The 26,629-nt window shown below is 37.2% G+C and overlaps 1 protein-coding gene across 3 annotated transcripts in view; it reads right to left on the reverse strand.

Moving 5' to 3' along the window:
* LOC124553758 (zinc finger protein 708-like) overlaps positions 1-26,629 on the reverse strand; it is a 234,375-nt gene that overhangs the window by 85,262 nt on the left and 122,484 nt on the right. For all 3 annotated transcript variants that reach the window (XM_047127694.1, XM_047127693.1, XM_047127692.1), the window contains one exon: positions 22,161-22,198. In XM_047127694.1, coding sequence (XP_046983650.1) covers positions 22,161-22,198 — 38 coding nt within the window. The remainder of the gene's footprint in view (positions 1-22,160; positions 22,199-26,629) is intronic.

Raw genomic sequence — 26,629 nt, forward strand, 5'->3', positions numbered from 1 at the left:
AAGGATCCCACACCATGCAGCAGTATTCTAAAAGAGGACGGACAAGTGTAGTGTAGGCAGTCTCCTTAGTAGGTCTGTTACATTTTCTAAGTGTCCTGCCAATAAAACGTAGCCTTTGGTTTGCCTTCCCCACGACATTTTCTGTGAGTTCTTTCCAATAATTTAAGTTGTTCGTAATTGTAATACCTAGGTATGTAGTTGAATTTACCGCTTTTAGATTAGACTGATTTGTCGTGTACCCGAAGTTTGTCGAGTTCCTTTTAGCACTCATGTGGATGACCTCACACTTTTCCTTATTTAGGGTCAACTGCCACTTTTCGCACCATTCTGATATTTTTTCTAAATCGTTTTACAGCGTCATCTGCAAACAACTGAAGACGGCTGCTCACATTGTCTCCCAAATCGTTTATATAGATAAGGAACAGCAAAGGGCCTATAACACTACCTTGGTAAACGCCTTAAATCACTTCTGTTTTACTCGATGATTTTCCGTCAATTACTACGAACTGTGACCTTTCTGAAATGATATCGCAAATCCAGTCACATAACTGAGACGATATTCCACAAGCACGCAATTTCACTATGAGTAGCTTGTGTGGTACGGTCTCAAAAGCCTTCCGGAAATCCAGGAATATGGAACCGTACTGAAATCCCTTGTCAATAGCACTCAGCACTTCATGTGAATATAGAGCTAGTTGTATTACACAGGAACGATGTTTCCCAAATGCGTGTTGACTGTGTGTCAATAGACCGTTTCCTTCGAGGTAATTCATGAATTTATGTTCTAAAATCCTGCTCCATATCGACGTTAACGATATGGGCCCGTAATTTAGTGGATTACTCCTACTACCTTTCTTCAACATTGGTGTGACCTGTGTAACTTTCCAGTCTTTGGGTACGGATCTTTCGTCGAGCGAAGGGTTGTATATGATTGTTAAGTATGGAGCTAATGCATCAGCATACTCGGAAAGGACCCTAAGTGGTATACAGTCTGGACCAGAAGACTTGCTTTTATCAAGCGATTTCAGTTGCTTCACTACTCCAAGGGTATTTACTTCTACGTTACTCATGTTGGCACCTGTTCTCGAATCGAATTCTGGAATATTTACTTCGTCTTCTTTTGTGAAGGCATTTCGGAAGGCTATATTCTTATTTGGTCCTAGCTCATCAGCCATTTTTCACTTTCCGTCAACCTCATTTTTTAGATGTTTCAATTCCCTCTCAACTGATTTCTTGGCTGCGTTTTTTTATATTTTCTCCTTTCACTAATTACTTTCAATAATCAAATTCAACGTCTCCTCTGACTTACAAGGATTTCTAGTAGGCCTTGTCTTTTTATCTATGTAATACTCTGTTCCATTCACTACTTCATCTCTCAAAGCTACCCATTTGTCTTCTGCTGTATTCCTTTCCTCTCATGGAATCAGCCCTTGCCTAAGCTCCCTCAGAACTCTCGTGAAACTCTGGTTCTTACAGCTTGTACAGGTTTCAAATTCTTAATTTCCTAGCTTTTTGCTATTTCTTTAGTTTTAGTCTACAGTTCATAACCAATAAATTATAGTCGCAGTCCACATCTGGCCTAAAGAACCATATTAAAGTTTTAAATCTGTTTCTCAAGTCTCTGTATTACAATTATATGATCACCCTGAATCTGTGCAATGTCTCCAGATCTCTTCCACACATGCAACCTTCTTCTATAATTCATAAACCAACTGTTAGCGATGATTAAAATACTCTCTAGGCAATATTATACCAGATATCTTCCTCTTACATTTGCTTCTCACAGTCTATATTCACTACTATTTTTCTTCTCATCATCTTCCTACTATCGAATTCCAATCCCAATCCCCCATGTCTTTCATCTCATCATATATTTCTTCTATCTCTTCATCATATGTGGAACCAGTTGAAATATAAATTTGCACTACTGTGGTGGGCGTTGACTTTGTGTCTATCATGTCCCTGACACTGCAATCCTTATGGTCATAATAGTAGCTTATCTGCATTTCTATCTTTTAATTCATTATTAGATCTACTCCTGCATTACCCCTATTTGATTCGGCATTTATCACTGCGTGCTTACCTGACCAGAAGTCCTGTTCTCCATGTCACCATCGTCCACTAATCCCCACAATATGTAACTTCAGACTTCCCATTTCTCCCTTTTCTACATTTCCTAACCTACCTGCCTGATTAAGGGATCTAACATTGCACTCTCCAACCTGCAGAACACCACTCTTGTTTCTCCTGATGAAATCATATTCCTGAGTTGTCCTCACCCAGAGATCCAAGTGGGGGACTACTTTACCTCTGGATTATTTTACCCAACATTATATTCCAGTGAACTATAGGTTTTTATTCATAGTTTAAGTGACTGCCAGTACTTCACCCTGAGAGCATAAAATATGGGGGAATGAAGCTGAGTGGTGAACAAATATTTGGAAGCCACATCGCAATTTTGCAAAACAATACACGAATAAAAACGATATGTTTATTGGGTGCACATAGTAAAAATTGCTACAATAAAGGTGACTGTTGACTGTGATGCAACATGAAGACTTGTTACATACTCTTCCACTTGAAAAATCTGTAAAAAAATGCAAAGGAACTAATGACAAAAGGGTATAAACTGGCTGATGATAAAATGATTGTGATTTGCAAGACAGAACACTTTACCATTAAACTGACAACTTCTACTGAGTAACTGTGAAACCTTCCCCTAAACCATGGATCTTGTCAAGTGGAGTTGGTTGAATGCCTCAATGATATGGACAGCTGTAATGTTGGTGCAAACACAATGAAGGAGTATCTGTGGAGAGATCAGGCAAATATAATTTTTTTAAGGCAGGCAGCAAACTTTCTGTAGTTACAGGGACAATGAACAGATGGTTGACCAATCTGCTGTGATAACATTAGCCAACACAACCCTGCTGTGTTGGTACTGGAAATGGCTGAAAGCTAGTAGAAACTGCACCTATTATTTTTCTTGAACGCTTGCTGCTCTTGAGTCTCTTTAAATGATGATGGCTGTTGGGTAAAGTATTCTGGAAGTAAAATAGCCCCACATTCAGATCCCAGGGTGGCAAATACTCATAAGGATACCGTCAACAAGATAAACAAGACTGGAATTGTAAGAGGTCACAACATGATCTCTTAGATCCCTTAATTAGGTAGATACACTATATGATCAAAAGTATCATACGTTTTTCATATGAGGTGCATTGTGCTGCCACCTACTGCCAGGTACTCAATATCAGCGACCTCAGTGGTCATCAGACATCATGAGAGAGCAGATGGAACTCATGGAATTTGAACATGGTCAGCTGATTGGGTGTCACCTGTGTCAAACACCTGTACACGAGATTTCCACACTCCTAAACATCCCTAGGTCCACAGTTTCCAATGTGATAGTGAAGTGGAAATGTGAAGGGACATGTACAGCACAAAAGCACACAGGTTGACCTCATCTGTTGACTGACCTGACAGTTGAAAAGGGTCGTCATGTGTAATATACACACCATCACACAGGAATTACAAACTGCATCAGGATCCACTGCAAGTACAATAACAGTTAGGTGGGAGGTGAGAAAACTTGGATTTCATGGTCAAGCGGCTGCTCATAAGCCACACATAACGCAGTAAATGCCAAATGACACCTCACTTGGTGTAAGGAGTGTAAACATTGGATGATTGAACAAAAAATTGTTCAAATTGCTCTGAGCACTATGGGGCTTAACTGCTGAGGTCATCAGTCCCCTAGAACTTAGAACTACTTAAACCCAACTAACCTGAGGACATCACAAACATCCATGCCCGAGGCAGGATTCGAACCTGCGACCGTAGCAGTCCCGCGGTTCCGGACTGAAGTGCCTAGAACCGCAAGGCCACTGTGGCCGGTGATGATTGAACAGTGGGAAAACATTGTGTGGAGTGAAAATCAAGGTACACAATGCGGCGATCCAATGGCAGGATGTGCATATGGTGGATGCCCAGTGAACATAATCTGCCACCATGTGTAGTGCCAACAGCAAAATTCAGAGGTGGTGGTGTTATGGTGTGGTCGTTTTTTTTTCATGGAGGGGGCTTGTGCCCCTTGTTTTGCATGGCACTATCACTGCACAGGCCTACATTGATGTTTTAAGCACCTTCTTGCTTCCCACTGTTGAAGAGCAATTCGGGGATGGCGATTGCATCTTTCAACATGATCGAGCAGTTGTCCATAATGCACGGTCTGTGGCAGAGTGGTTACATGATAATAACATCCCTGTTATGGACTGGTCAGCACATAGTCCTCAACTGAATCCTATAGAATGCCTTTGTGATGTTTTGGAACACCGACTTCATGGCAGGCCTCACTGACCGACATTGATACCTCTGCTCGGTGCAGCACTCCATGAAGAATGGGCTGCCATTCCCAAAGAAACCTTCCAACACCTGACTGAATGTATGCCTGTGAGAGTGGAAGCTGTCACAAGGGTAAGGGTGGGCCAACACCATATTGAATTCCAGCATTACTGATGGAGGGCGCCACGAACTTTTAAGTCTTTTTCAGGTGGGTGCTCGGGTACCTTTGATCACATAGTGTAGGTTAGAGAACTTAAAAAGAGAAATATACAGGTTGCAGTTAGATACTGTGGGGATTAGTGAACTGCTGTGGCAAGAAGAGCAGAACTGTGGGTCAAGTAAGCACATGCTTACAAATGCAGAATCAAATAGGATAGTGCAGAAGTAGATCTAATAATGAATGATAATGACAGCAACGCAGATAAGCTCCTATGATTACCATAATGAAAGCAGCATCATAAACACAATACAACACAAATTCAGCGTCCACTACAACAGTAAAGTTTAAATGCTAAATAGCTCTGTAGAAGATAAAGAGACTGAAAAACAATGAGAAAAAAGAAATTATCTGGGTAGTTAAGTGAGAGGAAAACTGAATTATGATAGAAGACTAGGATTCAATAGTAGGAAAATGAAGCAAAGAGGAAATAGTAGGATAATATGGACTGGGGGAAAGAAGTGAAAGAGGAATCTACCTGACAGAATTTCAAACAGAGCATAATTTAATCATTGTTAACACTTGAGTTAAGAATTATGTAAGAAAGCTGCAATGTGGAAGAGCTTTGGAGACATTGGAAGGTTTCAGATTATACAATGCTCATACAGAACTTTAAACTGCAGGACATCTACAAGGGACTGCAAAGAGGTAGAATATGGGATGGGGGTAAGTTGAAACCGGAAATAACCGGAAGGGAAGCACTGGGCTACATTTGACTAAAACAGTGAAAGAAGAATGGGTAACTTAGGGAAATGAAATAGTGAAGGCAACTTATGATCAAATATGTCTAACTGAAACCCTTGGATGGCACAGGAGATACTGAATTTAACTTACAAAAAGAGAAAATATAAAAATTCAGCGAACAAAGTAGGGGCAAAGCATTAGGAGTGTCTAAAAATGAGATTCACAGAAAGTGTGAATTGGATGCACATGGATAGCTGGAGGACAAATGCAAGGCTGTAGAAGTTTACATAACTAGGGAAGAGAGATATACTGCCTACAGAAAAATTACAGAGCTATTTGGAGAAAAATTACTCAATTGTACAAATACCAAGAATTCAGACAAAAGGCATTACAAAACAAATAATGGAAACCTGAGATATGGAAGGAATATATAGAGGTAGTTTGTGTGGAAAACTAACTTGAAGAAAATGTTATAAAAAGATAACAGAATGCAGATGAAGATGTGATGGGAGATACAGTACTGATCAAAACAAGGCTGGAGCAGATATATTCCATGAGGATTACTGAGGATCAACTCACGAGAAACCTATTCCACTTGGTCAGCAAGATGGATGAAACACATAATATGCTCTCAGACTTCAACAAGAATACCATAATTCCAATTTCAAAGAAAGTAGGTGCTGCTAGGTGTAAATATTACTGAATTATCAGTTATGCAGACTGGCTACAGTATGGATAGAATTTCTAAATAAGAGGAATTTTTTAATGTTCACAAAAAGTTAAGTGTTGTGCAATCTTTCCTGAATGTATTTGTTTGGAGTGTAGCTTCATATCAGAGTTAATTGTTGACAATAAGCAGTTCAGGCAAGAAGAGATTAGAAGATTTTAAAATGTGGTGCTACAGAAGAATGATGAAGATTAGAGAGGTAGATTCTGTAACTAGTGATGAGGTACTGAATCATATTGGGGAGAAATGAAATTTATTGGACAAATGGCTAAAACAAGAGATCAGTTGATAGGACACATTCTCAGGCATCAAGAAATTGTCATTTTGTATTGGAGGGAAATGTGGGGGTAAAAATGGTAGACTGAGACAAAGGGATGAATATAATAAACATGTTAATATGCATGTAACTTGCAGCAGTTATTCGAAGAAGAAGAGGCTTGCAAAGTATAAACTAGAATACACAACTGTATCATAGAATAATAACAACAACAACTACTACTACTACTATTACTACACTCCTTTAATGCCTGTCAGAAGCATTCATCATTACACTAACCTGACTAGTGGTGGTACTTTAGCTGTTAAATCCCTTCCACTCAGGGTATCTTCAAATAAATAATTGAAAATAACATTGTTTCCACAAATAGCAGAGGACAAATAGTCTACACACCAGAGCTCAGAATCCCTCAGCAAATCTAGTTCAATCACGCTGAGACTGATGCCTCAAATGCTCCTAACTACCAGTAATACTTATTACCAAGTGTTTTGCTTCAGTACTCATTCTTACTATTCCACCTAAAGCTCACTATGATACCCCTTGTTTACAGACATCCTATTAGCCCTATGAACCAGGCAGTGGATCAAATATATTCATTCTCACAAAGACACTATACATTCTATTACAACATCTTAGAAGACTACGGAAGCAAGCACTAATCTTCCTGTAAAAAGAATATGTATTATTGACTGCAGATCTCTTGTCCAAAGCCAACTGTAAAACCTGAATCTGGAACTTCAGCTATGCTATGATATTTATGCTAGTGACTTCTTACATGTACACCCAATGATTTAATAGCTGATGACTGATCTCTGATTCATTGAAAACCATAAGTGGTTACCAGTGTAGCTGGGAAGTGGGAAAGAGCAGGCAATGAATTTAAGTCCACTGAAAAAGAATCTGATCAGAATGTGAAACATGTTTGACATATTAAACAAGTGACGGTACCACCTGACTTGCCTGCAAAAAAAAAAAAAAAAAAAGAAAGTATGAAAATCTGACAAGAGCCTCATTCTATCAGCTATGTATTGCCTCAGTAACAGTTAGGAAATCTGAACGATCTGCAATAAATCAAATATTGCAGCTTCATCAGTGGAAGACAAGAAGCATGAAAAACAAACACATTTTAAAAGCTGTGTCTCAAAATTTCTTGGAAGACACAGCTTGGAAAATCACCCATAATAGTTCCGTGTTACACTTGCTGGTGACATACACACCTGATGCCTTTCAGGATGATGACATAGACTCTTGGATCAACAAACATCATATTTATTTGACAACTGATATCATCAACCTACAAGACCTAGAAGGATTTATACATTCAATAAAATGGATATATAAGCAATCGTGTAGTTTCCCAAAACTAAACTAGGTTACTTTGTCAATTGCATGACAGACAAACAGTGGCTTCAGTCAAGTTAATGATTACTCAAGCTCTAAAATAATATGATAATATGTAACTATCTGAGTAGTCAACCATGGAGACAATTTCTTCTCTTTTGATGTAAAGATGGTATCACAGAGTTTCTTAAGTAACAGTATACACTGTATATTAAATATAAAGAACACTAAAACAATATACAGGGATAATACCAAAAGTGAGGTCTCCTGAATTAGTGCAACTGCTGTTCACACTATTGCATTTGCAACATTCTCTCACCTGCCTCAACTCTAATCACATATAAGCTATCACTATGCCTACTGGGATGCTGAATCTGTGATCATCAGCTTTTTCTAAAGGAATTCCCACTGGCTGCTACCAACAAGTATAAGTTTGGATAGTGAAAGATATTTAATCTATCAAAGTTAATTCTGAACCAATTCCTAAACTACGCAAATTCATACTTGGATGACAAAAGCAATTGCAACTGATATGGAAGTTTTACTGTCAGTCACAGTAGTGATTTGAATTAATGACAGACAGAAATGAAAGAGTGTTAATTACTGACGAGACAGTCTCAGGGGATGAAGAATTCTACATCATGGTCAGATGACCACCCGATGGTCTAATTTCTCCAAGCACTGTTTGTAACATTTCAACTGAAAGTTTTGGCATTAGGCAAACAAAAAGAACAAGTTTTAGGGCTTAACTGTCACAAGGAACAAGATCTCGGTATTTCAGTTCAACCCTGAAATCAAACACCAGTCACAGCACTGACAGCATTCCTTTCTGCCCAAATTACAAGCACTGAAACACCATCTCACAGTGCAGTCAGGGTAACACTGTTTTCAAGAGAGAAGGGGGTATTTTTGTTAAATTTCATGGTCCTATTTAGTTGGGTGATTCAGGACTGGAGACAAGAAACACAGAGTTCAGGCCTTCTCCCTGGTACAAATTGCCTGCTCTCCTGTCAAACTATCACTATCCTGCAATAATTTCAGTGAGACATAATGATCCACACAGTCTGCATCATGGATTGGAGACCACTGAATGCCATTCACTCAATTAATAATTTCAGACAATTTCACTGAAAGACATTACAGTGCTGAAAATGATATGACAGATGAGATTCAGGTCCAACATTTCCTGAATGAGAAATCGGCACATTCGGGTAATTTGGGTACCCAGAATTACTTCCACCAACTACAAAACTGCACTGGCTGAAATGATGATAATTTGTAGAAACAGATAAATATTCAAACTATAACATGATGAATTAAATAATCAAATTAAATGTTTCTTTCCATTAGGAATTGGAAAAGTACTTTGAAGTTCACCCCATAGAATCAAATCTTCATAAAAACATGTGTTCCATACCAGAATATAAATGAAATATGAGGAAAGTATAGAAAAATTTAATCACAGAACTACTTTCAAGATGCTATTAACCCTTAACCACTATCAACCGTCTCTCAGACCGCTACTAATTTTTGTGTCGAGATATTTCTCACACCCCTGCAAAGCCATATGGTCTCGTTCATGTACCTTCCTATTGGCTGGGAAGCTACACGTGCCAGCATTCTTGCATTGTTGCTGCTCTTTGTTTCGTAATTATTAGCCTTGAGAGGTCTCACAGACATACCATAGTGTTTGCGTGCCGCGTTTTTATTGCATGCTACTGTTTCTCCATGGCGGGGAAAGTTGGGCCTTCTGTGCAACGTGTGTTATGTGAGACATGGCTTCACTTGCAAGATGAGCCTCAGACACCGAAATCGAAAAACATGCACCTTTTGCCCTCCTCGTCTGAAGAGGAAAACAAGGTATCCATGTCAACAGCATGGTGTTCCGATTTGTTTGGAGGGTTTCAGGAAGGTCTGCATGAAGTGTTTGCAGGTGGAAATTGACTAAAGTATGATTCAGTGGCACATGAAAACAAGTATTTAGCTTTTACATGTCATTTTAGAAGTAAAATGGTGGCAAAGTTTCTCCATTCATAGACTTATGGACTGGAATATTCACTCTCCATTGCAAAGTGGGTCGTAAACTGAAAGCTGACTTCGCACACAATTTATCATAAGTCATGTCGGTTTTTACCACCTAGTTATATTGCCAATTCGTAATATAATCCCTCTGATGAAAATCTGTGTGTGAGTAGATAGCTAACTATTTGCTGTTATTTTCGTAGCTCATAAAATAAAAATATACTCCAGATTTCGATTTGTTTTAATTTTAGAAGTGTTTAAAATACCACAGTGTTTAAAAAAAACTAATTTCTACAAAAGCCACCGCTAAGAAGTGTAATGAATGACTGGAAGTCAAGAAACTATATATATTCAGCAAAATTCCGGTTTGATATACAAAATAGAAAAATGGGGTCTGTGAGACTCCTCCATAGTAATTGTGTTCCTGTGAATGACCATAGTAGTTAAGGGTTAAATTATAGTCACATGTAAAGGAGGCCAATTACAAAAATATTGATATCCAGAGCTAAGTAGATAAAACATTTTTGAAAGTGTTACAAATTTACAAATACTGATCATAACAAACTATTACTGAAGTATCTGCTTACTGATCTTGACCTACTTGTGGCAGCAAGATGTGTGTGCAGAACACAACAGTAGTAACAGTTTTTGATGTATTTTTTGCATGGCAAAAAATGTTCAAATGGGTGTGAAATCTTATGGGACTTAACTGCTAAGGTCATCAGTCCCTAAGCTTACAGACTACTTAACCTAAATTATCCCAAGGACAAACACACACACGCCGGGACTAGCTGCACAGTCCATGACTGCAGCACGTTAGACCACTTGGCTAATCCTGCATGGCTGCATGGCAAAGCTATATTTACTAGCACAGGAATGTGAAAACAGCCATCAGAGTATGGTGTTGGCAGCAAGAAATGTTGGTATCAACATTTGCAACAATTAATTAAAGCTAAAAAGGTTTGCAATGCAATTCAAGTCAAGCAACTAGTAAAGCAATGGCTAAATTCAAATAACTGTTGTTGCGAGAGTGGACTACGTGGCCGGGAATCTATTTTTGGAACAATGAACATTATTACCATGTTGTTTCAGAACTACAATTCATTAACTTTGCTGAAAATTGGAGCAAAAAGATTTAAGTGCAGTACATGGACTATGTTTCACAATCAGACACATGCTCAGAAGAAATTATAATTGTTGACATTCCAAGGTTGACGTAAACAAGTTTTATATAAGCTCATGTTGCAACTGGCTTACTGTGATGTGACATCTGCTGTACCAACAAAACATTTAATCTGCAGAGACAGGAACATTCAGTAAGCTTAAGTCACGAAGTGATACCATAAATCAAGAAAGAAGGTTGCAGTGTCCATCCTCTGGACGTAAAGTTGAGGTACCACAACACAGCCAGCAGGGGAGCATGAGCACAATGACATCTGTAAATGTCCCAGTTACCACCTGTGTAGTTAGAATGGCTACAACAGGTGAAAAACGTGTTATCTTACTTGTGAGAGAATTCCATCTGTTGATAAATCAGAGAGGAATCTGTTGTTATACATACAGTATTAACATAGTAGTATGAAAGACCATATACAACTACATAATCTTGAGGGCATTCAGGATGTTAGAACAGAGGCAGAGATTTATTTGGAATTCAAAGCTTCATGATTTGAAGATTAAAGTAATGTGGAAATACTCATTTTGAGCCAAAAGGTGCAATCTGTGGCAACAGCTGTTAGAAGATGAACTTCCTTGCAAGTCACTAATAACAACCTTTACATATTATAACCAGTTTGTTAATAAATGTTACCATCTTCAGATCTGAAAAGCATACATATATATATGTAGTGTAATTATACAGGGTAGTCCATTGATTGTGACCAGGCCAAATCTCTCATGAAATAAGCATCAAATAAAAAAACTACAAAGGACAAAACTTGTCTAGCTTGAAGGGGGAAACCAGATGGTGCTATGGTTGGCCCGCTACATGGCGCTGCCATAGGTCAAATGGATATCAACTGTTCTTTTTTTTTAGTAGGAACCCCCATTTTTTTATTACATATTCGTGTAGTACGTAAAGAAATATGAATGTTTTAGTTGGACCACTTATTTCGCTTTGTGATAGATGGCGCTGTAATAGTCACAAACATATGGCTCACAATTTTAGACAAACAGGTAGGTTTTTTAAATTAAAATACAGAATGTAGGTACATTTGAACATTTTATTTTGGTTGTTCCAATGTGATAAATGTACCTTTGTGAACTTATCATTTCTGAGAATGCATGCTGTTACAGCGTGATTACCTGTAAATACCATATTAATGCAATAAATGATCAAAATGATGTCTATCAACCTCAATGCATTTGGCAATACATGTAATGACATTCCTCTCAACAGCGAGTAGTTCGCCTTCCATAATGTTCACACATGCATTGACAGTGTGCTGACGCATGTTGTCAGGCGTTGCCGGTGGATCACAATAGCAAATATCCTTCAACTTTCCCCACAGAAAGAAATCTGGAGACGTCAGATCCGGTGAACGTGTGAGCCATGACAAATCCACCTGTCATGAAATATGCTATTCAATACCGCTTTAACTGCACAAGAGCTATGTGCCGGACACCCATCATGTTGGAAGTACACCACCATTCTGTCATGCAGTAAAACATCTTGTAGTAACATTGGTAGAACATTAGATAGGAAATCAGCATACATTGCACAATTTAGATTGACATCAATAAAATGGGGGCCAATTATCCTTCCTCCCACAATGGCGCACCATACATTAACCCGCCAAGGTCACTGTCACAGCCATCGTGGATTTTCCGTTGCCCAGTAGTGCATATTATGCCAGTTTCCGTTACCACTGTTGGTGAATGACACTTCATTGCTAAATAGAATGCATACAAAAAATCTGTCATCATCACGTAATTTCTCCTGTGCCCAGTTGCAGAACTGTACACGATGTTCAAAGCCGTCACCATCCAATTCCTGGTGCATAGAAATATGGTACAGGAGCAATTGATGTTTCTGTAGCATTCTCAACATCGACATTTTTGAGATTCCCGATTCTCGAACAATTTGTCTGCTACTGATGTGTGGATTAGTCATGACAGCAGCTAAAACACCTACTTGGGCATCATCGTTTGTTGCAGGTCATGGTTGATGTTTCACATGTGGCTGAACACTTCCTGTTTCCTTAAATAACGTACTATCCAGCGAATGGTCTGGAGAACTCTATGATGTCATCCAAGATACCGTGCAGCATACATAGCACACGCCAGTTGGGCATTTTGATCACAATAGCCATACATCAACACGATATCAACCTTTTCCGAAATTGGTAAATGGTCCATTTTAACACAGGTAATGTATCACGAAGCAAATACTGTCCGCACTGGTGGAATGTTAAGTGATACCATGTACTTATACATTTGTGACTATTACAGCACCATCTATCACAAAGTGAAAAATGTGGTCCAATTAAAACATTCATATTTCTTTATATACTACACGAATATGTAGTAAAAAATGGGTGTTCCTATTTAAAAAACGCCATTTATATCCATTTGACCTATGCCAGCACCATGTAACAGGCCAACCATAGCGCCATCTGGTTTCCCCCTTCAACCTAGACAAGTTTCATTTTTTGCATTCTTTTGTTTGATGCTTATTTTGTGAGATATTTGGCCTGGTCGCTATCAATGGACCACCCTGTGTACCAAGCTGTTGTAATATACAGAATTTGCTACAATATAAAAGAAAAACCAGGAATACAACATACCTCAACAAACAGCTTATTGCATATTTTTGAAAACAGCAGTAAAAGCACTCTTTCTCATGAATTGGCAGGTATGTAATAGACTAGAAGACTGATGCACTGGCATGTCATAATTGAAACAACTACATACACACTTATTCACCACATACATCTGCCTTATACCACTCACAACAGAGCACATAGTTGCAGCAAAGGCAATGCAAATTTTCTCTTAAGACAATTTATATGATTCATTACAGTATGCTAGCCAAAATTTGGATGGAAATACATCCAAACACATGTTTACAAAATTACTGGTAATACTGAAAGCAGACTGTTCTAATAAGCTAGCATAATACCACATACACATAGACCTCAAACTACATAGTACCCTACACGCAATATTCCTGATTTCTCTTCTGTACTGTTGAATAAAAATATACATTCTGTGCAGTGAACAATAATACTATATATGATATTCTTAATGTAACATAGTAATCAAGCATTACGTGAGGTCTCATCACTTAATAAATGACAATTTTCTACTACCTAGTGATGTGCTGTATGTGTCAGTGTGTTGTCATTCACTGATTAATGTCATGATTTAATTACGATGTTAATTTTATTTTTACATAGTATATCTACAAAAATACTTTGTAAGCATAGACCGTGAATCTGATATGGGCCATCACATTACCTACTGCTACCATATTGAATTAATTATGCTACCATTGCGATTGTAGTTTCTATTTATGTGGTGTCCACAGCAAAGATTGCTACCTAAATGACTTGGATTAAGTCCCGGTTGTACTTTTAAAATACACAGTTTAACATTTTTTATTATTCATTTTACTATGTGATTACATAGAATTGTTTCAGACTGTAACCGCACTGTAGCTTGCTGCTCAAATGACTTTTTGGCTGTTCAGTATGTAACATACCCTCTGCAATTTTCAGAGAGTAAAAGAAATTTTTAAATTTTTTAATAGGTTACTGATGGTGAAAATGTGTGTGTGTGTGTGTGTGTGTGTGTGTGTGTGTGTGTGTGTGTGTGTAACATCTCTTAAGTAGTCAATTGTATATCAGCTCTAGTAATTGTATTAAATATGACTCCAGCTGCTATATAGGTACATTATGTAATGAGCATTAAAAGACAAGATTTTTACCTTCTGCTAACAATAATTACTTATCAATAATTTTCTTGAAATATGCCTTTAAAGTTCTTCCACAACATTAGCATTCACACTGTAATGTAATTACACTGTATGGATAAAATGTGTGTGTGAAGTAGGTGAGCACATTGTCAATCTACTGCTGCCATGATGAACTAAGTGTGTCACCACTATTGCTGTAATTATTTCTGTTTTTGCTCACATGGCTTTCACTCCAGTATTTCTGCAGCCTGGGTGGTTACCAAAAAAACATATGTAAGCCATGCTTGTAATATACCTCTGCATCTTTAAAAATTAAATGATTTTTTAATTTTTGTTTTTATCCCCATTTTACTATGGTACTATACTAATGTTGTTACTTTGGACATAATCACAGCTTGCACTGCTACTTAAATGACATGGTAGAAGCACAGATTAGCCAAATGACTTTGTGTAAGTCCTGCTAATAATTACATTTCTGAATTTTACAAAAAAATTGTCTGTGTTTCATTTGGTACACTGTCATTAATTTGCATGTAACCACAATTTACACTACTACTTTAATGATATTGTAGAAGGCCAGATTGTAATTTGAACTCCCACTTTTTTAAGATCTGTATAATTTTCAATATTTTTTAAAAAATATTTTAATGGCTTTGTACATGTATTTGTGGTTCTTGCAAACTATTATCCTGTGTTAAGTAATCTATTTTATATCAGTTTGTAGCAACTGTACCAAATATCCATTCAGTTTTTACATAAGTACATTGCATCTTAATGCTATAAGAGTAATTTTTTTGAGGCAGTCTTAATTAAATATTGCCAATAATTTTGTAAACATGTTTAGATATATTTTCAACCACATTTTGGATACCACACTATAATGTAATCACATAAATTATTTTAAGGAAGAATATACAAGTTACACCAGCAAAACCTGTTGGTCCATTTGTCAACATCTATTCTTTACTGGTTATGCCTGCCAGTCTAGCAGTACCCTGACTGCAATTATGTGCTCTGTTGTGAATGGTGTAACACAGATGTATGTGGTGCATAACTCTGTATACAGTAGTTTTAATTCTGACATGCTGATGCATCAGTCCTCTGGTCTTTTATGTACCAGTCAATTCATGAGAACGAGTACTTTTACTGTCCAGGTATGAAGCAATTATATAGCAATTAAATCATTACCAAAAGTGATTATCAAAAATTAAGGTTCTTATCAGTGATCCTGGTAAAGAAATTTAGTATCTCTAATCTAGTACAGAATTAGTTTTACAGCATAGCTCCATGGGAATTAGAACAGTGACAATATTCATCTCTTAATCAGAGAGGCAGAAAGGAGCATTGTAAAAGCAAACTGACTGAAAAACAAAGATTATAAGGTTGCAAAAATATCAAACAAGAAAGTGTACTAAGCCTGCTTGAAATGATTGCAAAGGTTTCTGTAGAAACCCTACATAAATTCATGAAGGACAAAGTAGAACATACAATGTTCAACATACAGTTTAGAGATAAAAATTTCAGGAAAAGTTAGCCATATGGAACTAAAAGCCATTCAAGATAAAATGTTGGATGTCTTGAGATACAGTTCAATACCAAAATAAACTATGTGCCAGAAATAAAGAAAAAAATGAAAGAACTAAAGCCTTTTAAGAAATCAAGAAACCAAATTCAAGAGGAACAAGGAAAGAACCACACAATTATGTTAAAAATTAGGCTGGCATATTATGATCACAAGCAAAACTGAATATGTAAAAAGATATTGGAGTGCAGCACTTGATTGGAGCAGAAGAGAGAGTGGACAGCACAAATCAGATCACACAATGCATATAACAGAATATCAAGGAATGTGTAGAAAAAAATTCTGAGAAAATTGTTAGGATCCATACAATGTTGAAAATTCAATAAATTCTGCACAGGACAGAAACTGCTCCTCATTTCTCTTGTAAGGAATGAAAATGGATTGCTTCCATAAACAAGGAATGAAAACACAAACATTGATTATGTCACTGATTGATGAAGAATTCTACAAATGGAGAACCCAGTTGGAAAAAGAATCTTTGAAATTCACAGAGTTTGAAATTATAATCTTGAACAAATATAGGTTGAAAAGTAAAGTGGATAACAGCCTAAATTCTATCCTAATGGACCAAATACTAAGGGTACGACAAATCATACAATAAGATATAGAAAAAGGAACTCAAAATGAACTACTGCTCAGTGGTACCACATGATGCAAAAAAGACAGTATGCCAAGATTTACTGTGCCTCTCACATGAACTGTATGGCCACTTAACAGAAATCATAATTCAGTGGGTGGAAAAATGTGTCTAGGATTCACAATGGTAGACTGCCAGGAAGGGTAATCAAGAAGGAGAACAATGATGACAAATACAAGATTTACTGCCAGAAACAGAAAATAATCAATGTAATGGACACCAGCCCAGGGGTGATGGACATAGGAATCAATGCAGAAATATGACATGTGCAGGCAGGACAGAGTGTGAGACCGATTCAGACAATTAAAGATATGAGAAGTGATGGCCAAGAGCACAAAATGATCAGCCAAACAACAACAAACTAGAAAACACCCACTAGATCCGTAAGGGGTCCATGCTGGGATGAATGTTGTAGGGTGATGGAAAATAACAAAGCCAAAATATGTACATTTGATTTAGACATAGAATGTAAACAAACAACAAGGAGAACTAAAAAAGATAAATGAAATAATGAAGGCTAAAGTAGTGATCATACCAGTGACTGAAGTTAAACTGAAGAAGATTTAAGCATTGCTACACTTGGCTAGGCACCTTTGTGTAACAGCAAGAGCTTAGACAGTGACAAATGAAGTTGTTTGGACAGTAACAAAAAACAGTAGTAGTATCTGTAAATAATTAAGTACTAATTACAATGCCATTAGCAGACATACAGCATGAGATCATTAACTGCATACAAAACTGTACAAAAACTAAAAAATAAAAAGTCAGCAGGCCTAGATGAAGTACAAACCTGTGGACTAAATCAAAGTGCAGAGAGCATACCAGAATTCTTTACAAAGATATTAAATGACTGAGTTGCATCTGAAAACTTTTGCCAATAATTAAAATATGCAAGACTGATGCCACTCCCAAAGAAAGGTACTGCAAATGAAATAAACTGTAGTGCCAAATATCATCCTGGACCACTGCAAGCACACACAAGTGTTGCAACATAAGGCATGAACTCGACTAACGTCTGAAGGAGTGCTGGAGGGAACTGACACCATGAATCCTGCAGGGCTGTCCACAAATCTTAAGAGTACGAGGGGGTGGAGATCTCTTCTGAACAGCATGTTGCAAGGGATCCCAGATATGATCAATAATGTTCATGTCTGGGGAGTTTGGTGGCCAGCAGAAATGTCTAAACTCAGAGGACTGTTCCTGAAACCACTCTGTAGCAATTCTGGACATGTGGGGTGTTGCAATGTCCTGCTGGAATTGCCCAAGTGCGTCAGAATGCACAATGGATGTGAATGGATGCAAGTGATCAGACAGGATCCTTACATATGTGTGATCTGCCAGAACCATATCTAGACATGTTAAAGGTCCCATGTCAATCCAACTGATCGCTCCCCACACCATTACAGAGCCTCCACCAGCTTGAACAATGCCCTGCTGAGATGCAGGGTCTGTGGATTCATGAGGTTGTCTCCATACCTGTACACATCTATCTGATAGATACAATTTGAAACAAGACTTTCCATTCATCAACAGTCCAATGTCAGTGTCGATGCATCCAGATGACTTGTAATGCTTTGTGTCATGCAGTAATCAAGGGTTCACAAGTGGGCCTTCAGCTCCAAAAGCCCATATGGATGATGATTCGTTGAATGGTTCACACACTGACACTTATTGATAGCCCAGCATTGAAATCTGCAGCAATTTACAGAAGGGTCGCATTTCGGTCATGTTGAGCAATTCTCTTCAGTTGTTGTTGGTCCAATTGTTGCAGGATCTTTTTCCAGCTGCAGTGATATCATAGATTTGATGTTTTACTGGATTCCTGTGTGCATCACAGGCATCTTTGTAGAGCTGCCTATGGCTGTTGATAATATAATTCTACTAAACCAAGTGGAATCATCACAAATATGTAGTTGTGAGGATAAAAGGACACTTTATGAAATAAATAAGAGTTGGTAGGCATTAGTACTACCAACAGCTTTTATAATTGAGCAAGCATGACCAATTAAAGTTAGGATTCATCAAAAAGTAAGTTCGAGTTTATTAGTCAAAATAGTAGAATGATTCTGGTTTCAGTTTGTCACATTTTTTATGTTTAAGGAACTTCTGTGCCATTGTTTAGGAAGTCTATATGCATCCATCATTATCATTATTTCCTTGTCGTCTGCAGTGCCATGAATCATACCGTGGAGTCCCTTCTACTGAAGTGCCATCATTTGGACTTCCAAACAATAATCAATACGGCTTTGATGTACGGCCCAAGATATGAGACAGTCTGCATAGAGAGGATGTACAAAGCTACCATACTGTACAGCCCAATAAAATACTGTTAACTAGTTACTCTGCAGATAATAAATGTTCAGCATTTGACCTTGCACTTCGTAATCAGACCTGTATTCTACAAAGACTTGAACTAAGAATGAGCAAAATTAATTAGGAACAAATGTGCTAAAGGTAAGGCATTACCAGACAGCAGTAATGACATCTGTATAGCACTAAATTATTATTTTGTGCCATCATCATCACATCAAATAGTAAATAGTGTTGTTATTTAGAAAGAATTTCGAGTGTATTTTCACTGAATGCAATTTAATTACCACAAAATATGAGTGATTTGAGCTTGATAATGTCTATAAATAAGTGGTTACCTGGTATGTCAAGAAAAGTAGGCAAGCCCTCACAATATTACATGGTAATTACAATACATCAGGGTAATTATTTGATATGAAATACCTGAATTTCATTCAATGGTTGCTAAAAATGGACATTTAATTCCAACAAAGCAGTTTTTCACTATGACGTCAAAATTTATTTTGATTAAGATGATTTAGTAACTTTGGGTACATCTGTATGCCACCACTGCCAGCAAGTACCTCACCTACAGGTGGCAATGTTACCAAGTTCTATGACTACACACCACAATGCTGCGTGGCAGCACCCAACGCTGCATGGTGTGACAGTGTCCTAAGCAGATGTAGCAACCAGAATAATTTGCATAAGGCTATCTGATGGGTTAATTACATTGCATTGTGTATAGCAATGTGTAATACAATGCTTTGTGTTATTTGACAAGCTACATCTTTAGTAGAAATTTGATTATGAAAGCATGCACAAATCATAACATATACTGGCTACAAGTTAGTACAAATACAATAAGTGATGCCAAATTACTCAGCAAAAATGCCTTTCATAAACGAAATTATGATATTAGAGGGATTCAACAAACAGTATTTGAGCAATATTCACAAATAAATAACGAATTCACAAATTTAGAAGAGCAAATGAATAACATTTTCAAAAATGTGATACGATGTGTCTGATTTCAAATCTCAAATAGAAGCCAGAATGGCTCAATTAGGGAAAGAGATTAGACATGGGATTTACACATGTAGAAGAGACAGATGTATGACCACAAAAGTAGAGGAAAAGACAGATAGCAAAGGAAGTTAGTACATACACATATACACAATGTAAAACAGGTACATACAATACTGCAATGAACAGAACACTAAAAACTTCTCAGTGCAGTACTGTGCAAAGAAACATGGACAACACCACAAACACTACAAGAGGTGATGGAGCACTAACACAGACAAGTGAGAATAACAGTTACCTGTAAACAACAATACAGTAAACAACAATGGTGTGATGTGTAGTGAGTCACCATCATGAGTTGCGCAAGTTCGGCACAAGATGGTGGATCAACCAGACTAGCAGACCAGCCGAGGGCAGACAAGAAGGGTTTTACTGCAGATGAATTTAACATGTACATTAATTTTGAAATCGAATTTCAATCAAAAGACTAGGAAAGAAAGACAACATGAGAGAGAGTGAGAGAGGAGATAGTAGCACAGGGATATACTGCAAATCAATGGGAGATTAAGGAGACAGCAGAAGAGAGACATTTATAGATATTGAGAGTGAGTGGGGTGATGCTGTGTGTGATGGCTTAACTACAATGAGAGACTCGGTAAAAGAATTTCGAACATTCTGTGTTAAAAGAGCACAAATATGCTCACATATAAAAATGTTTTGCGAGTAAGGTGTTGGAAGCTGGTTCCCCACTTCTCTCTCAGAGTCTTTTAAAGAGGAACACATTTGCCTTTTTTTGTGCTCCAACAGAATACGTTTTCCAGAGGTTGATAATATGTTTGGAATCTGCTCTTTGACTGAAAAAGCAGATGAGAGAAACTTGTGCTAGGTAGCAAGCATATAGCAACTGGGGCTTAAATACATTGCAGAATGTAGAGATTAATACTGCTATAATTACTGAAAGTGGAGATACAAAATCTGAGCACTACATGACCCAAAATTTCTACAAGAAGTACTTCTGTTCTACATAAACACTCTCATGAAAACGTGATTCTTGTGAAAGAATTTATATTAGTGTTTCAGGTATCAGAAAGTTCTGAAATGTTATCATACTTGTAGCTAAGAAGCATCATCTTTTCCCTTCATTTTCACTTGACTACAAAAAACAAAATTACAGGCATCATGACAAGGTATACAAGTATTCTGGTAAATGTAAATTTAGATGTAAAGATTCAATTGATTTCCAACACTTATCATTATACCCATCAGTATGAAGTTACGAAATAATAGATATGAGCCTTTTATATGAAACACAGAAAGATTAGGCACATATGAATAACGAGAAAAAGAAGAGTGTGAGTTTCTTATACAGAACTCTTTCTCAAATCCGTCTGGAATGGTACATATTACCATACATCTCTTCATGTAGGATTTAATTTGGATATGATATTTTGCACTAAAATTCAAATGTTTTCAAAAATGTTTAATTTTGTACGACAAATTATAAATGGAAGATATTGATGTCTGTTGACACTGCACTCAGTTTCAAATTAAGAGTCCACTTTATTTACTTTCTGTAACTGAAAGTAGTGAATTAAGCCTTACTCTGAAATATCTGTACAAATTGTTAAAGTTTTTTTTATTGTGCTTATTAACTGATTGAGAGTTTCATAAATCTGTTACAATAAAAACTTTGGCCACTGAATTCTATAAAATGCTGCTCACAACTTGAAAGGAAGAATAACTGCAGCAATGAAAACTTTATAAGTTTGAATAAGTTTAATTTTATTGGTGTTCCATACTAAAAATATTCCTATTTTGTACTGAGGATGGACCTTGTCACTTTGGTATTTTATCAGTTTTGTTTTACTGCTGATTTGCAGAATAGGTAAAAGTATAAAACTATGACATTCTTCCCTGGTGCAAAGAAATAACCAAATTCACATAGAAATGTATTTTGGATCACATTATCTTACATAATTACTGCCTATTGATGCAAAAACACGGGAAATTAATCAGCAATATGTTGCATGCAGTTTTCCAATGAGCTAATAAGAATAAGTACTTTTTAAAAATAATTCAATGAATAATGAAAACCTTACCATTGGCTGTGTGGTGCACGTCTTTTTGAGGCTGGCTCCTGAAATATTAGACAAATTCAAATAATTAGAAAAGTAAAAGAAATACAAACAAAGCACTACTATTCAGATACAACTGATATTCCACACTGGTAATACACAGGAAAAATAACTTACAATGTATACTGAAAAGGCTGCAGCACACACATAACATCCAGGTACACACCAGAAAAGCAGTTAAGTGAGAAACAGAAAACTGTCTGAATGGATCCAGAGAAAAATGTAGTCTCACTGGATGTGAGATGTGCATTCGCATATTCCTGGAGATATATTTCATTTCATGGTCAGCAATTCTTCGAATGAGTTCAAGCATCACATATGGCAATTTAGCAAGGAGTACAGGAGTACCAGACAACCACATGGTTTCCAGAATGAATCTTTCACTCTGCAGCAGTGTATCCACTGTTCTGAAACTCCTTGATGTATGTTTCAAGATTACAGTCCAAGACCAGTACACAGTTTTAATCTCCCAGGAACTAACTTTCAACCTTATTGTTGCTTAGCTGACTGGAAGTAAAAAAATTATTTAAAATTTGATTTATATCCATTCACTTGCCAGAAGCACAATCAATAAAGACATACACATGATTCTGCAGCCACAACTGTATCCAAAATATTAGGATAATGTTCAATTACAGCCAAAAAAATATTGATATGGTTCAACAGATTCATATGTTCCATTTTGAAAGCTACTTTCTTACTTTGTATATCTGGTGCAAATGCTACATAATTAATAAAAATTATATGCGTCAATGTGAAACCACTGAAGGATGGCATGCACTTAATAATAAACTGACATTTTTTCCAATTGAAGTAAATTTGACATGTTCATTTTTAATACTAGTGTTTTGATTGCTACATCATTATAATCACTGTTTCTGCATTAGACCCACAGCCAAAATGTACTTTAAAGGTTATATTATACTAAATACAACCATTATATACAACAAGCAATAATCCATGAACGAGGCATTTCAAAGGCACAGTATAGAATAGGAAGTCATAAAAGTTTGTGAAAACATACAATTCAAATGATACAGATAATATGAGCACTGAGCAAGAAATCCTAGAAGTTCAGAAAAACTGAAACTCTGTGCTTTCCAGTTGACCTCTGACCATCCATAGCTTAATAATTGGTTAGTGTGTGTGTAGATGTAGCTATGAGGTAATTCATGAACATCACCAGCCGCAGCAGCAGTAGTAGCAGCAGCCACAGCCATTTGACTTGTCCTGCCGAACCAAAACTTTAACGAGACATTTTCATGAATTACATTCTTCAAGTATACACATACACTCCCCCTTCCATCTAATTTTCATTAGAGTAATAACTGTCTCTTCAGCACTAGTCTATTTTCAAATTCATTTCTACATTTTACTGACTCAAGTTGTTCTCAGTATTCATCTCTTTTTCGTCTGTTGAGAAACCCTGTGTTTGAACAGTTTTCATATTAAAAGTAATGCTTCACTGACAAGTCTAAATTGACAATAAATTGTAGGTTACACTCTCTCATTATTCATCATTTACAAGAGGTCTGGCATAAGAATGCTGTAAAGACTGCACCTGGTGTGGAGGTGGCCTGTGTCAAGAATGGGGGAGAGATGGGTTTTGAGGATCAGATGGGAAGCCACTTTGAAATGATACGAAATAATTGAAGGAAGCTCATACTATATTCTGCAATTATGGAATTCAGAAAAGGTTTGCACTGTGGAGAAGGTGAAGTTTGCCTGCCAGACTAGGAGCTGGGGGCCTAAATAAAAATAAATGGGGAATTTGGGAGATGGCAGTTCATGCCTACATCGCTGCTGGACAGTCCTAGGGGCAGGAAGTCAGACTTATCACTGAATTACATCGAATAAACCAAAACTGGCTACTAACCCTGTAGAGTAGAATTCTAGGAAATGTAATAGACATTTTATTCTACTGTAGGAATATTCCTCCCACCCCCAGCCCCATACACACACACATGCCTTAATATTTCTGAAATGTTACATTATAAGGAAGTAGGTTAAAAAATTTAGAAAGGGAAATAGATAGGTTAAAGTTAGATATAGTGGGAATTAGTGAAGTTCGGTGGCAGGAGAACCGAGACTTTTGATCAGATGAATACAGGGTTATAAATACAAAGGCAAATAGGGGTAATGGAGTAGGTTTAATAATGAATAAAAAAAAATAGGAGCGCACGTAAGCTACTACAAACAGCATAGTGAACGAATTAATGTGGCCAAGATAGACATGAAGCCCATGCCTACTACAGTACTACAAGTTTATATGCCAACTAGCTCTGCAGATGACGAAGAAATTGAAGATATGTACGACAAGATAAGAGAAATTATTCAAATAGTGAAGGGAGATGAAAATTTAATAGTCATGGGTGACTGAAATTCAGTAGTAGGAAAAGGAAGAGAAGGAAACGTAGTAGGCGATTATGGATTGGGGGAAAGAAATGAAAGAGGAAGCCGTCTGGTAGAATTTTGCACAGAGCATAACTTAATCATAGCTAACACCTGGTTCAAGAATCACAAAAGAAGGTTGTATACATGGAAGAAGCTTGGAGATACTGACAGGTTTCAGATAGATTATATAATGGTAAGATAGAGATTTAGGAACTATTTTTTAAATTGTAAGACATTTCCAGGTACAGATGTGGACTCTGACCACAATCTATTGGTTATGGACTGTAGATTAAAACTGAAGAAACTCCAAAAAGGTGGGAATTTAAGGAGATGGGACCTGAATAAACTGCAAGAACCAGAGTTTGTACAGAGATTCAGGGAGAGTATAATAGAAAAATTAATAGGAATGGGGGAAAGAGATACAGTAGAAGAAGAATGGGTAGCTTTGAGGGATGAAGTAGTGAAGGCAGCAGAGGATCAAGTAGGTAAAAGGATGAGGGCTAGTAGAAATCCTTGGGTAACAGAAGAAATGTTGAATTTTATTGATGAAAGGAGAAAACATAAAAATGCAATAAATGAAGCAGGCAAAAAGGAACACAAACGTCTCAAAAATGAGATCGACAGGAAGTGCAAAATGGCTAAGCAGGGATGGCTAGAGGACAAATGTAAGGATGTAGAGGCTTATCTCACTAAGGGTAAGATAGATACAGCCTACAGGAAAATTAAAGAGACCTTTGGAGAAAAGAGAACCACCTGCATGAATATCAAGAGTTCAGATGGAAACATAGTTCTAAGCAAAGAAGAGAAAGCAGAAAGGTGGAAGGAGTATATAGAGGGTCTATACAAGGGTGATGTACCTGAGGACAGTATTATGGAAATTGAAGAGGATGTACATGAAGATGAAATGGGAGATATGATACTGCGTGAAGAGTTTGACAGAGCACTGAAAGACCTGAGTCAAAACAAGGCCCCGGGCTGAGACAACATTCCATTAGATCTACTGACAGCCTTGGGAGAGCCAGTCCTGACAAAACTCTACCATCTGGTGAGCAAGATGTATGAGACTGGCAAAATACCATCAGACTTCAAGAAGAATATAATAATTCCAATCCCAAAGAAAGCAGATGTTGACGGATGCAAAAATTACCGAACTATCAGTTTAATAAGCCACAGCTGCAAAATACTAACGCAAATTCTTTACAGACAAATGGAAAAACTGGTAGAAGCCGACCTCGGGGAAGATCAGTTTGGATTCCACAGAAATATTGGAACATGTGAGGCAATACTGACCTTATGACTCACCTTAGAAGAAAGATTAAGGAAAGGCAAACCTATGTTCCTAGCATTTTTAGACTTAGAGAAAGCTTTTGACAATGTTGACTGGAATACTCTCTTTCAAATTCTAAAGGTGGCAGGGGTAAAAAACAGGGAGCGAAAGGCTATTTGCAATTTGTACAGTAACCAGATGCCAGTTATAAGAGTCGAGAGGCATGAAACGGAAGCAGTGGTTGGGAAGAGAGTGAGACAGAGTTGTAGCCTCTCCCCAATGTTATTCAATCTGTATATTGAGCAAGCAGTAAAGGAAACAAAAGAAAAATTCGAACTAGGTATTAAAAACCATGGGGAAGAAAGAAAAACTTTGAGGTTCGCCGATGACATTGTAATTCAGTCAGAGACAGCAAAGGACTTGGAAGAGCAGTTGAACAGAATGGACAGTGTCTTCAAAGGAGGGTATAAGATGAACATCAACAAAATTAAAACATGGATAACGGAATGAAGTTGAATTAAGTTGGGTGATGCTGAGGGAATTAGATTAGGAAATGAGATATGTAAAGTAGTAAAGGAGTTTTGCTATTTGGGGAGCAAAATAACTGATGATGGTCGAAGTAGAGAGGATATAAAATGTAGACTGGCAATGGCAAGGAAAGTGTTTCTGAAGAAGAGGAGTTTGTTAACATTGAGTACAGATTTAAGTGTCAGGAAGTCGTTTCTGAAAGTATTTGTATGGAAGTGAAACATGGACGATAAACAGTTTGGAC

This window comes from Schistocerca americana, chromosome 11, assembly GCF_021461395.2.
Source record: "Schistocerca americana isolate TAMUIC-IGC-003095 chromosome 11, iqSchAmer2.1, whole genome shotgun sequence".
NCBI classification, from domain to species: domain Eukaryota; kingdom Metazoa; phylum Arthropoda; class Insecta; order Orthoptera; family Acrididae; genus Schistocerca; species Schistocerca americana.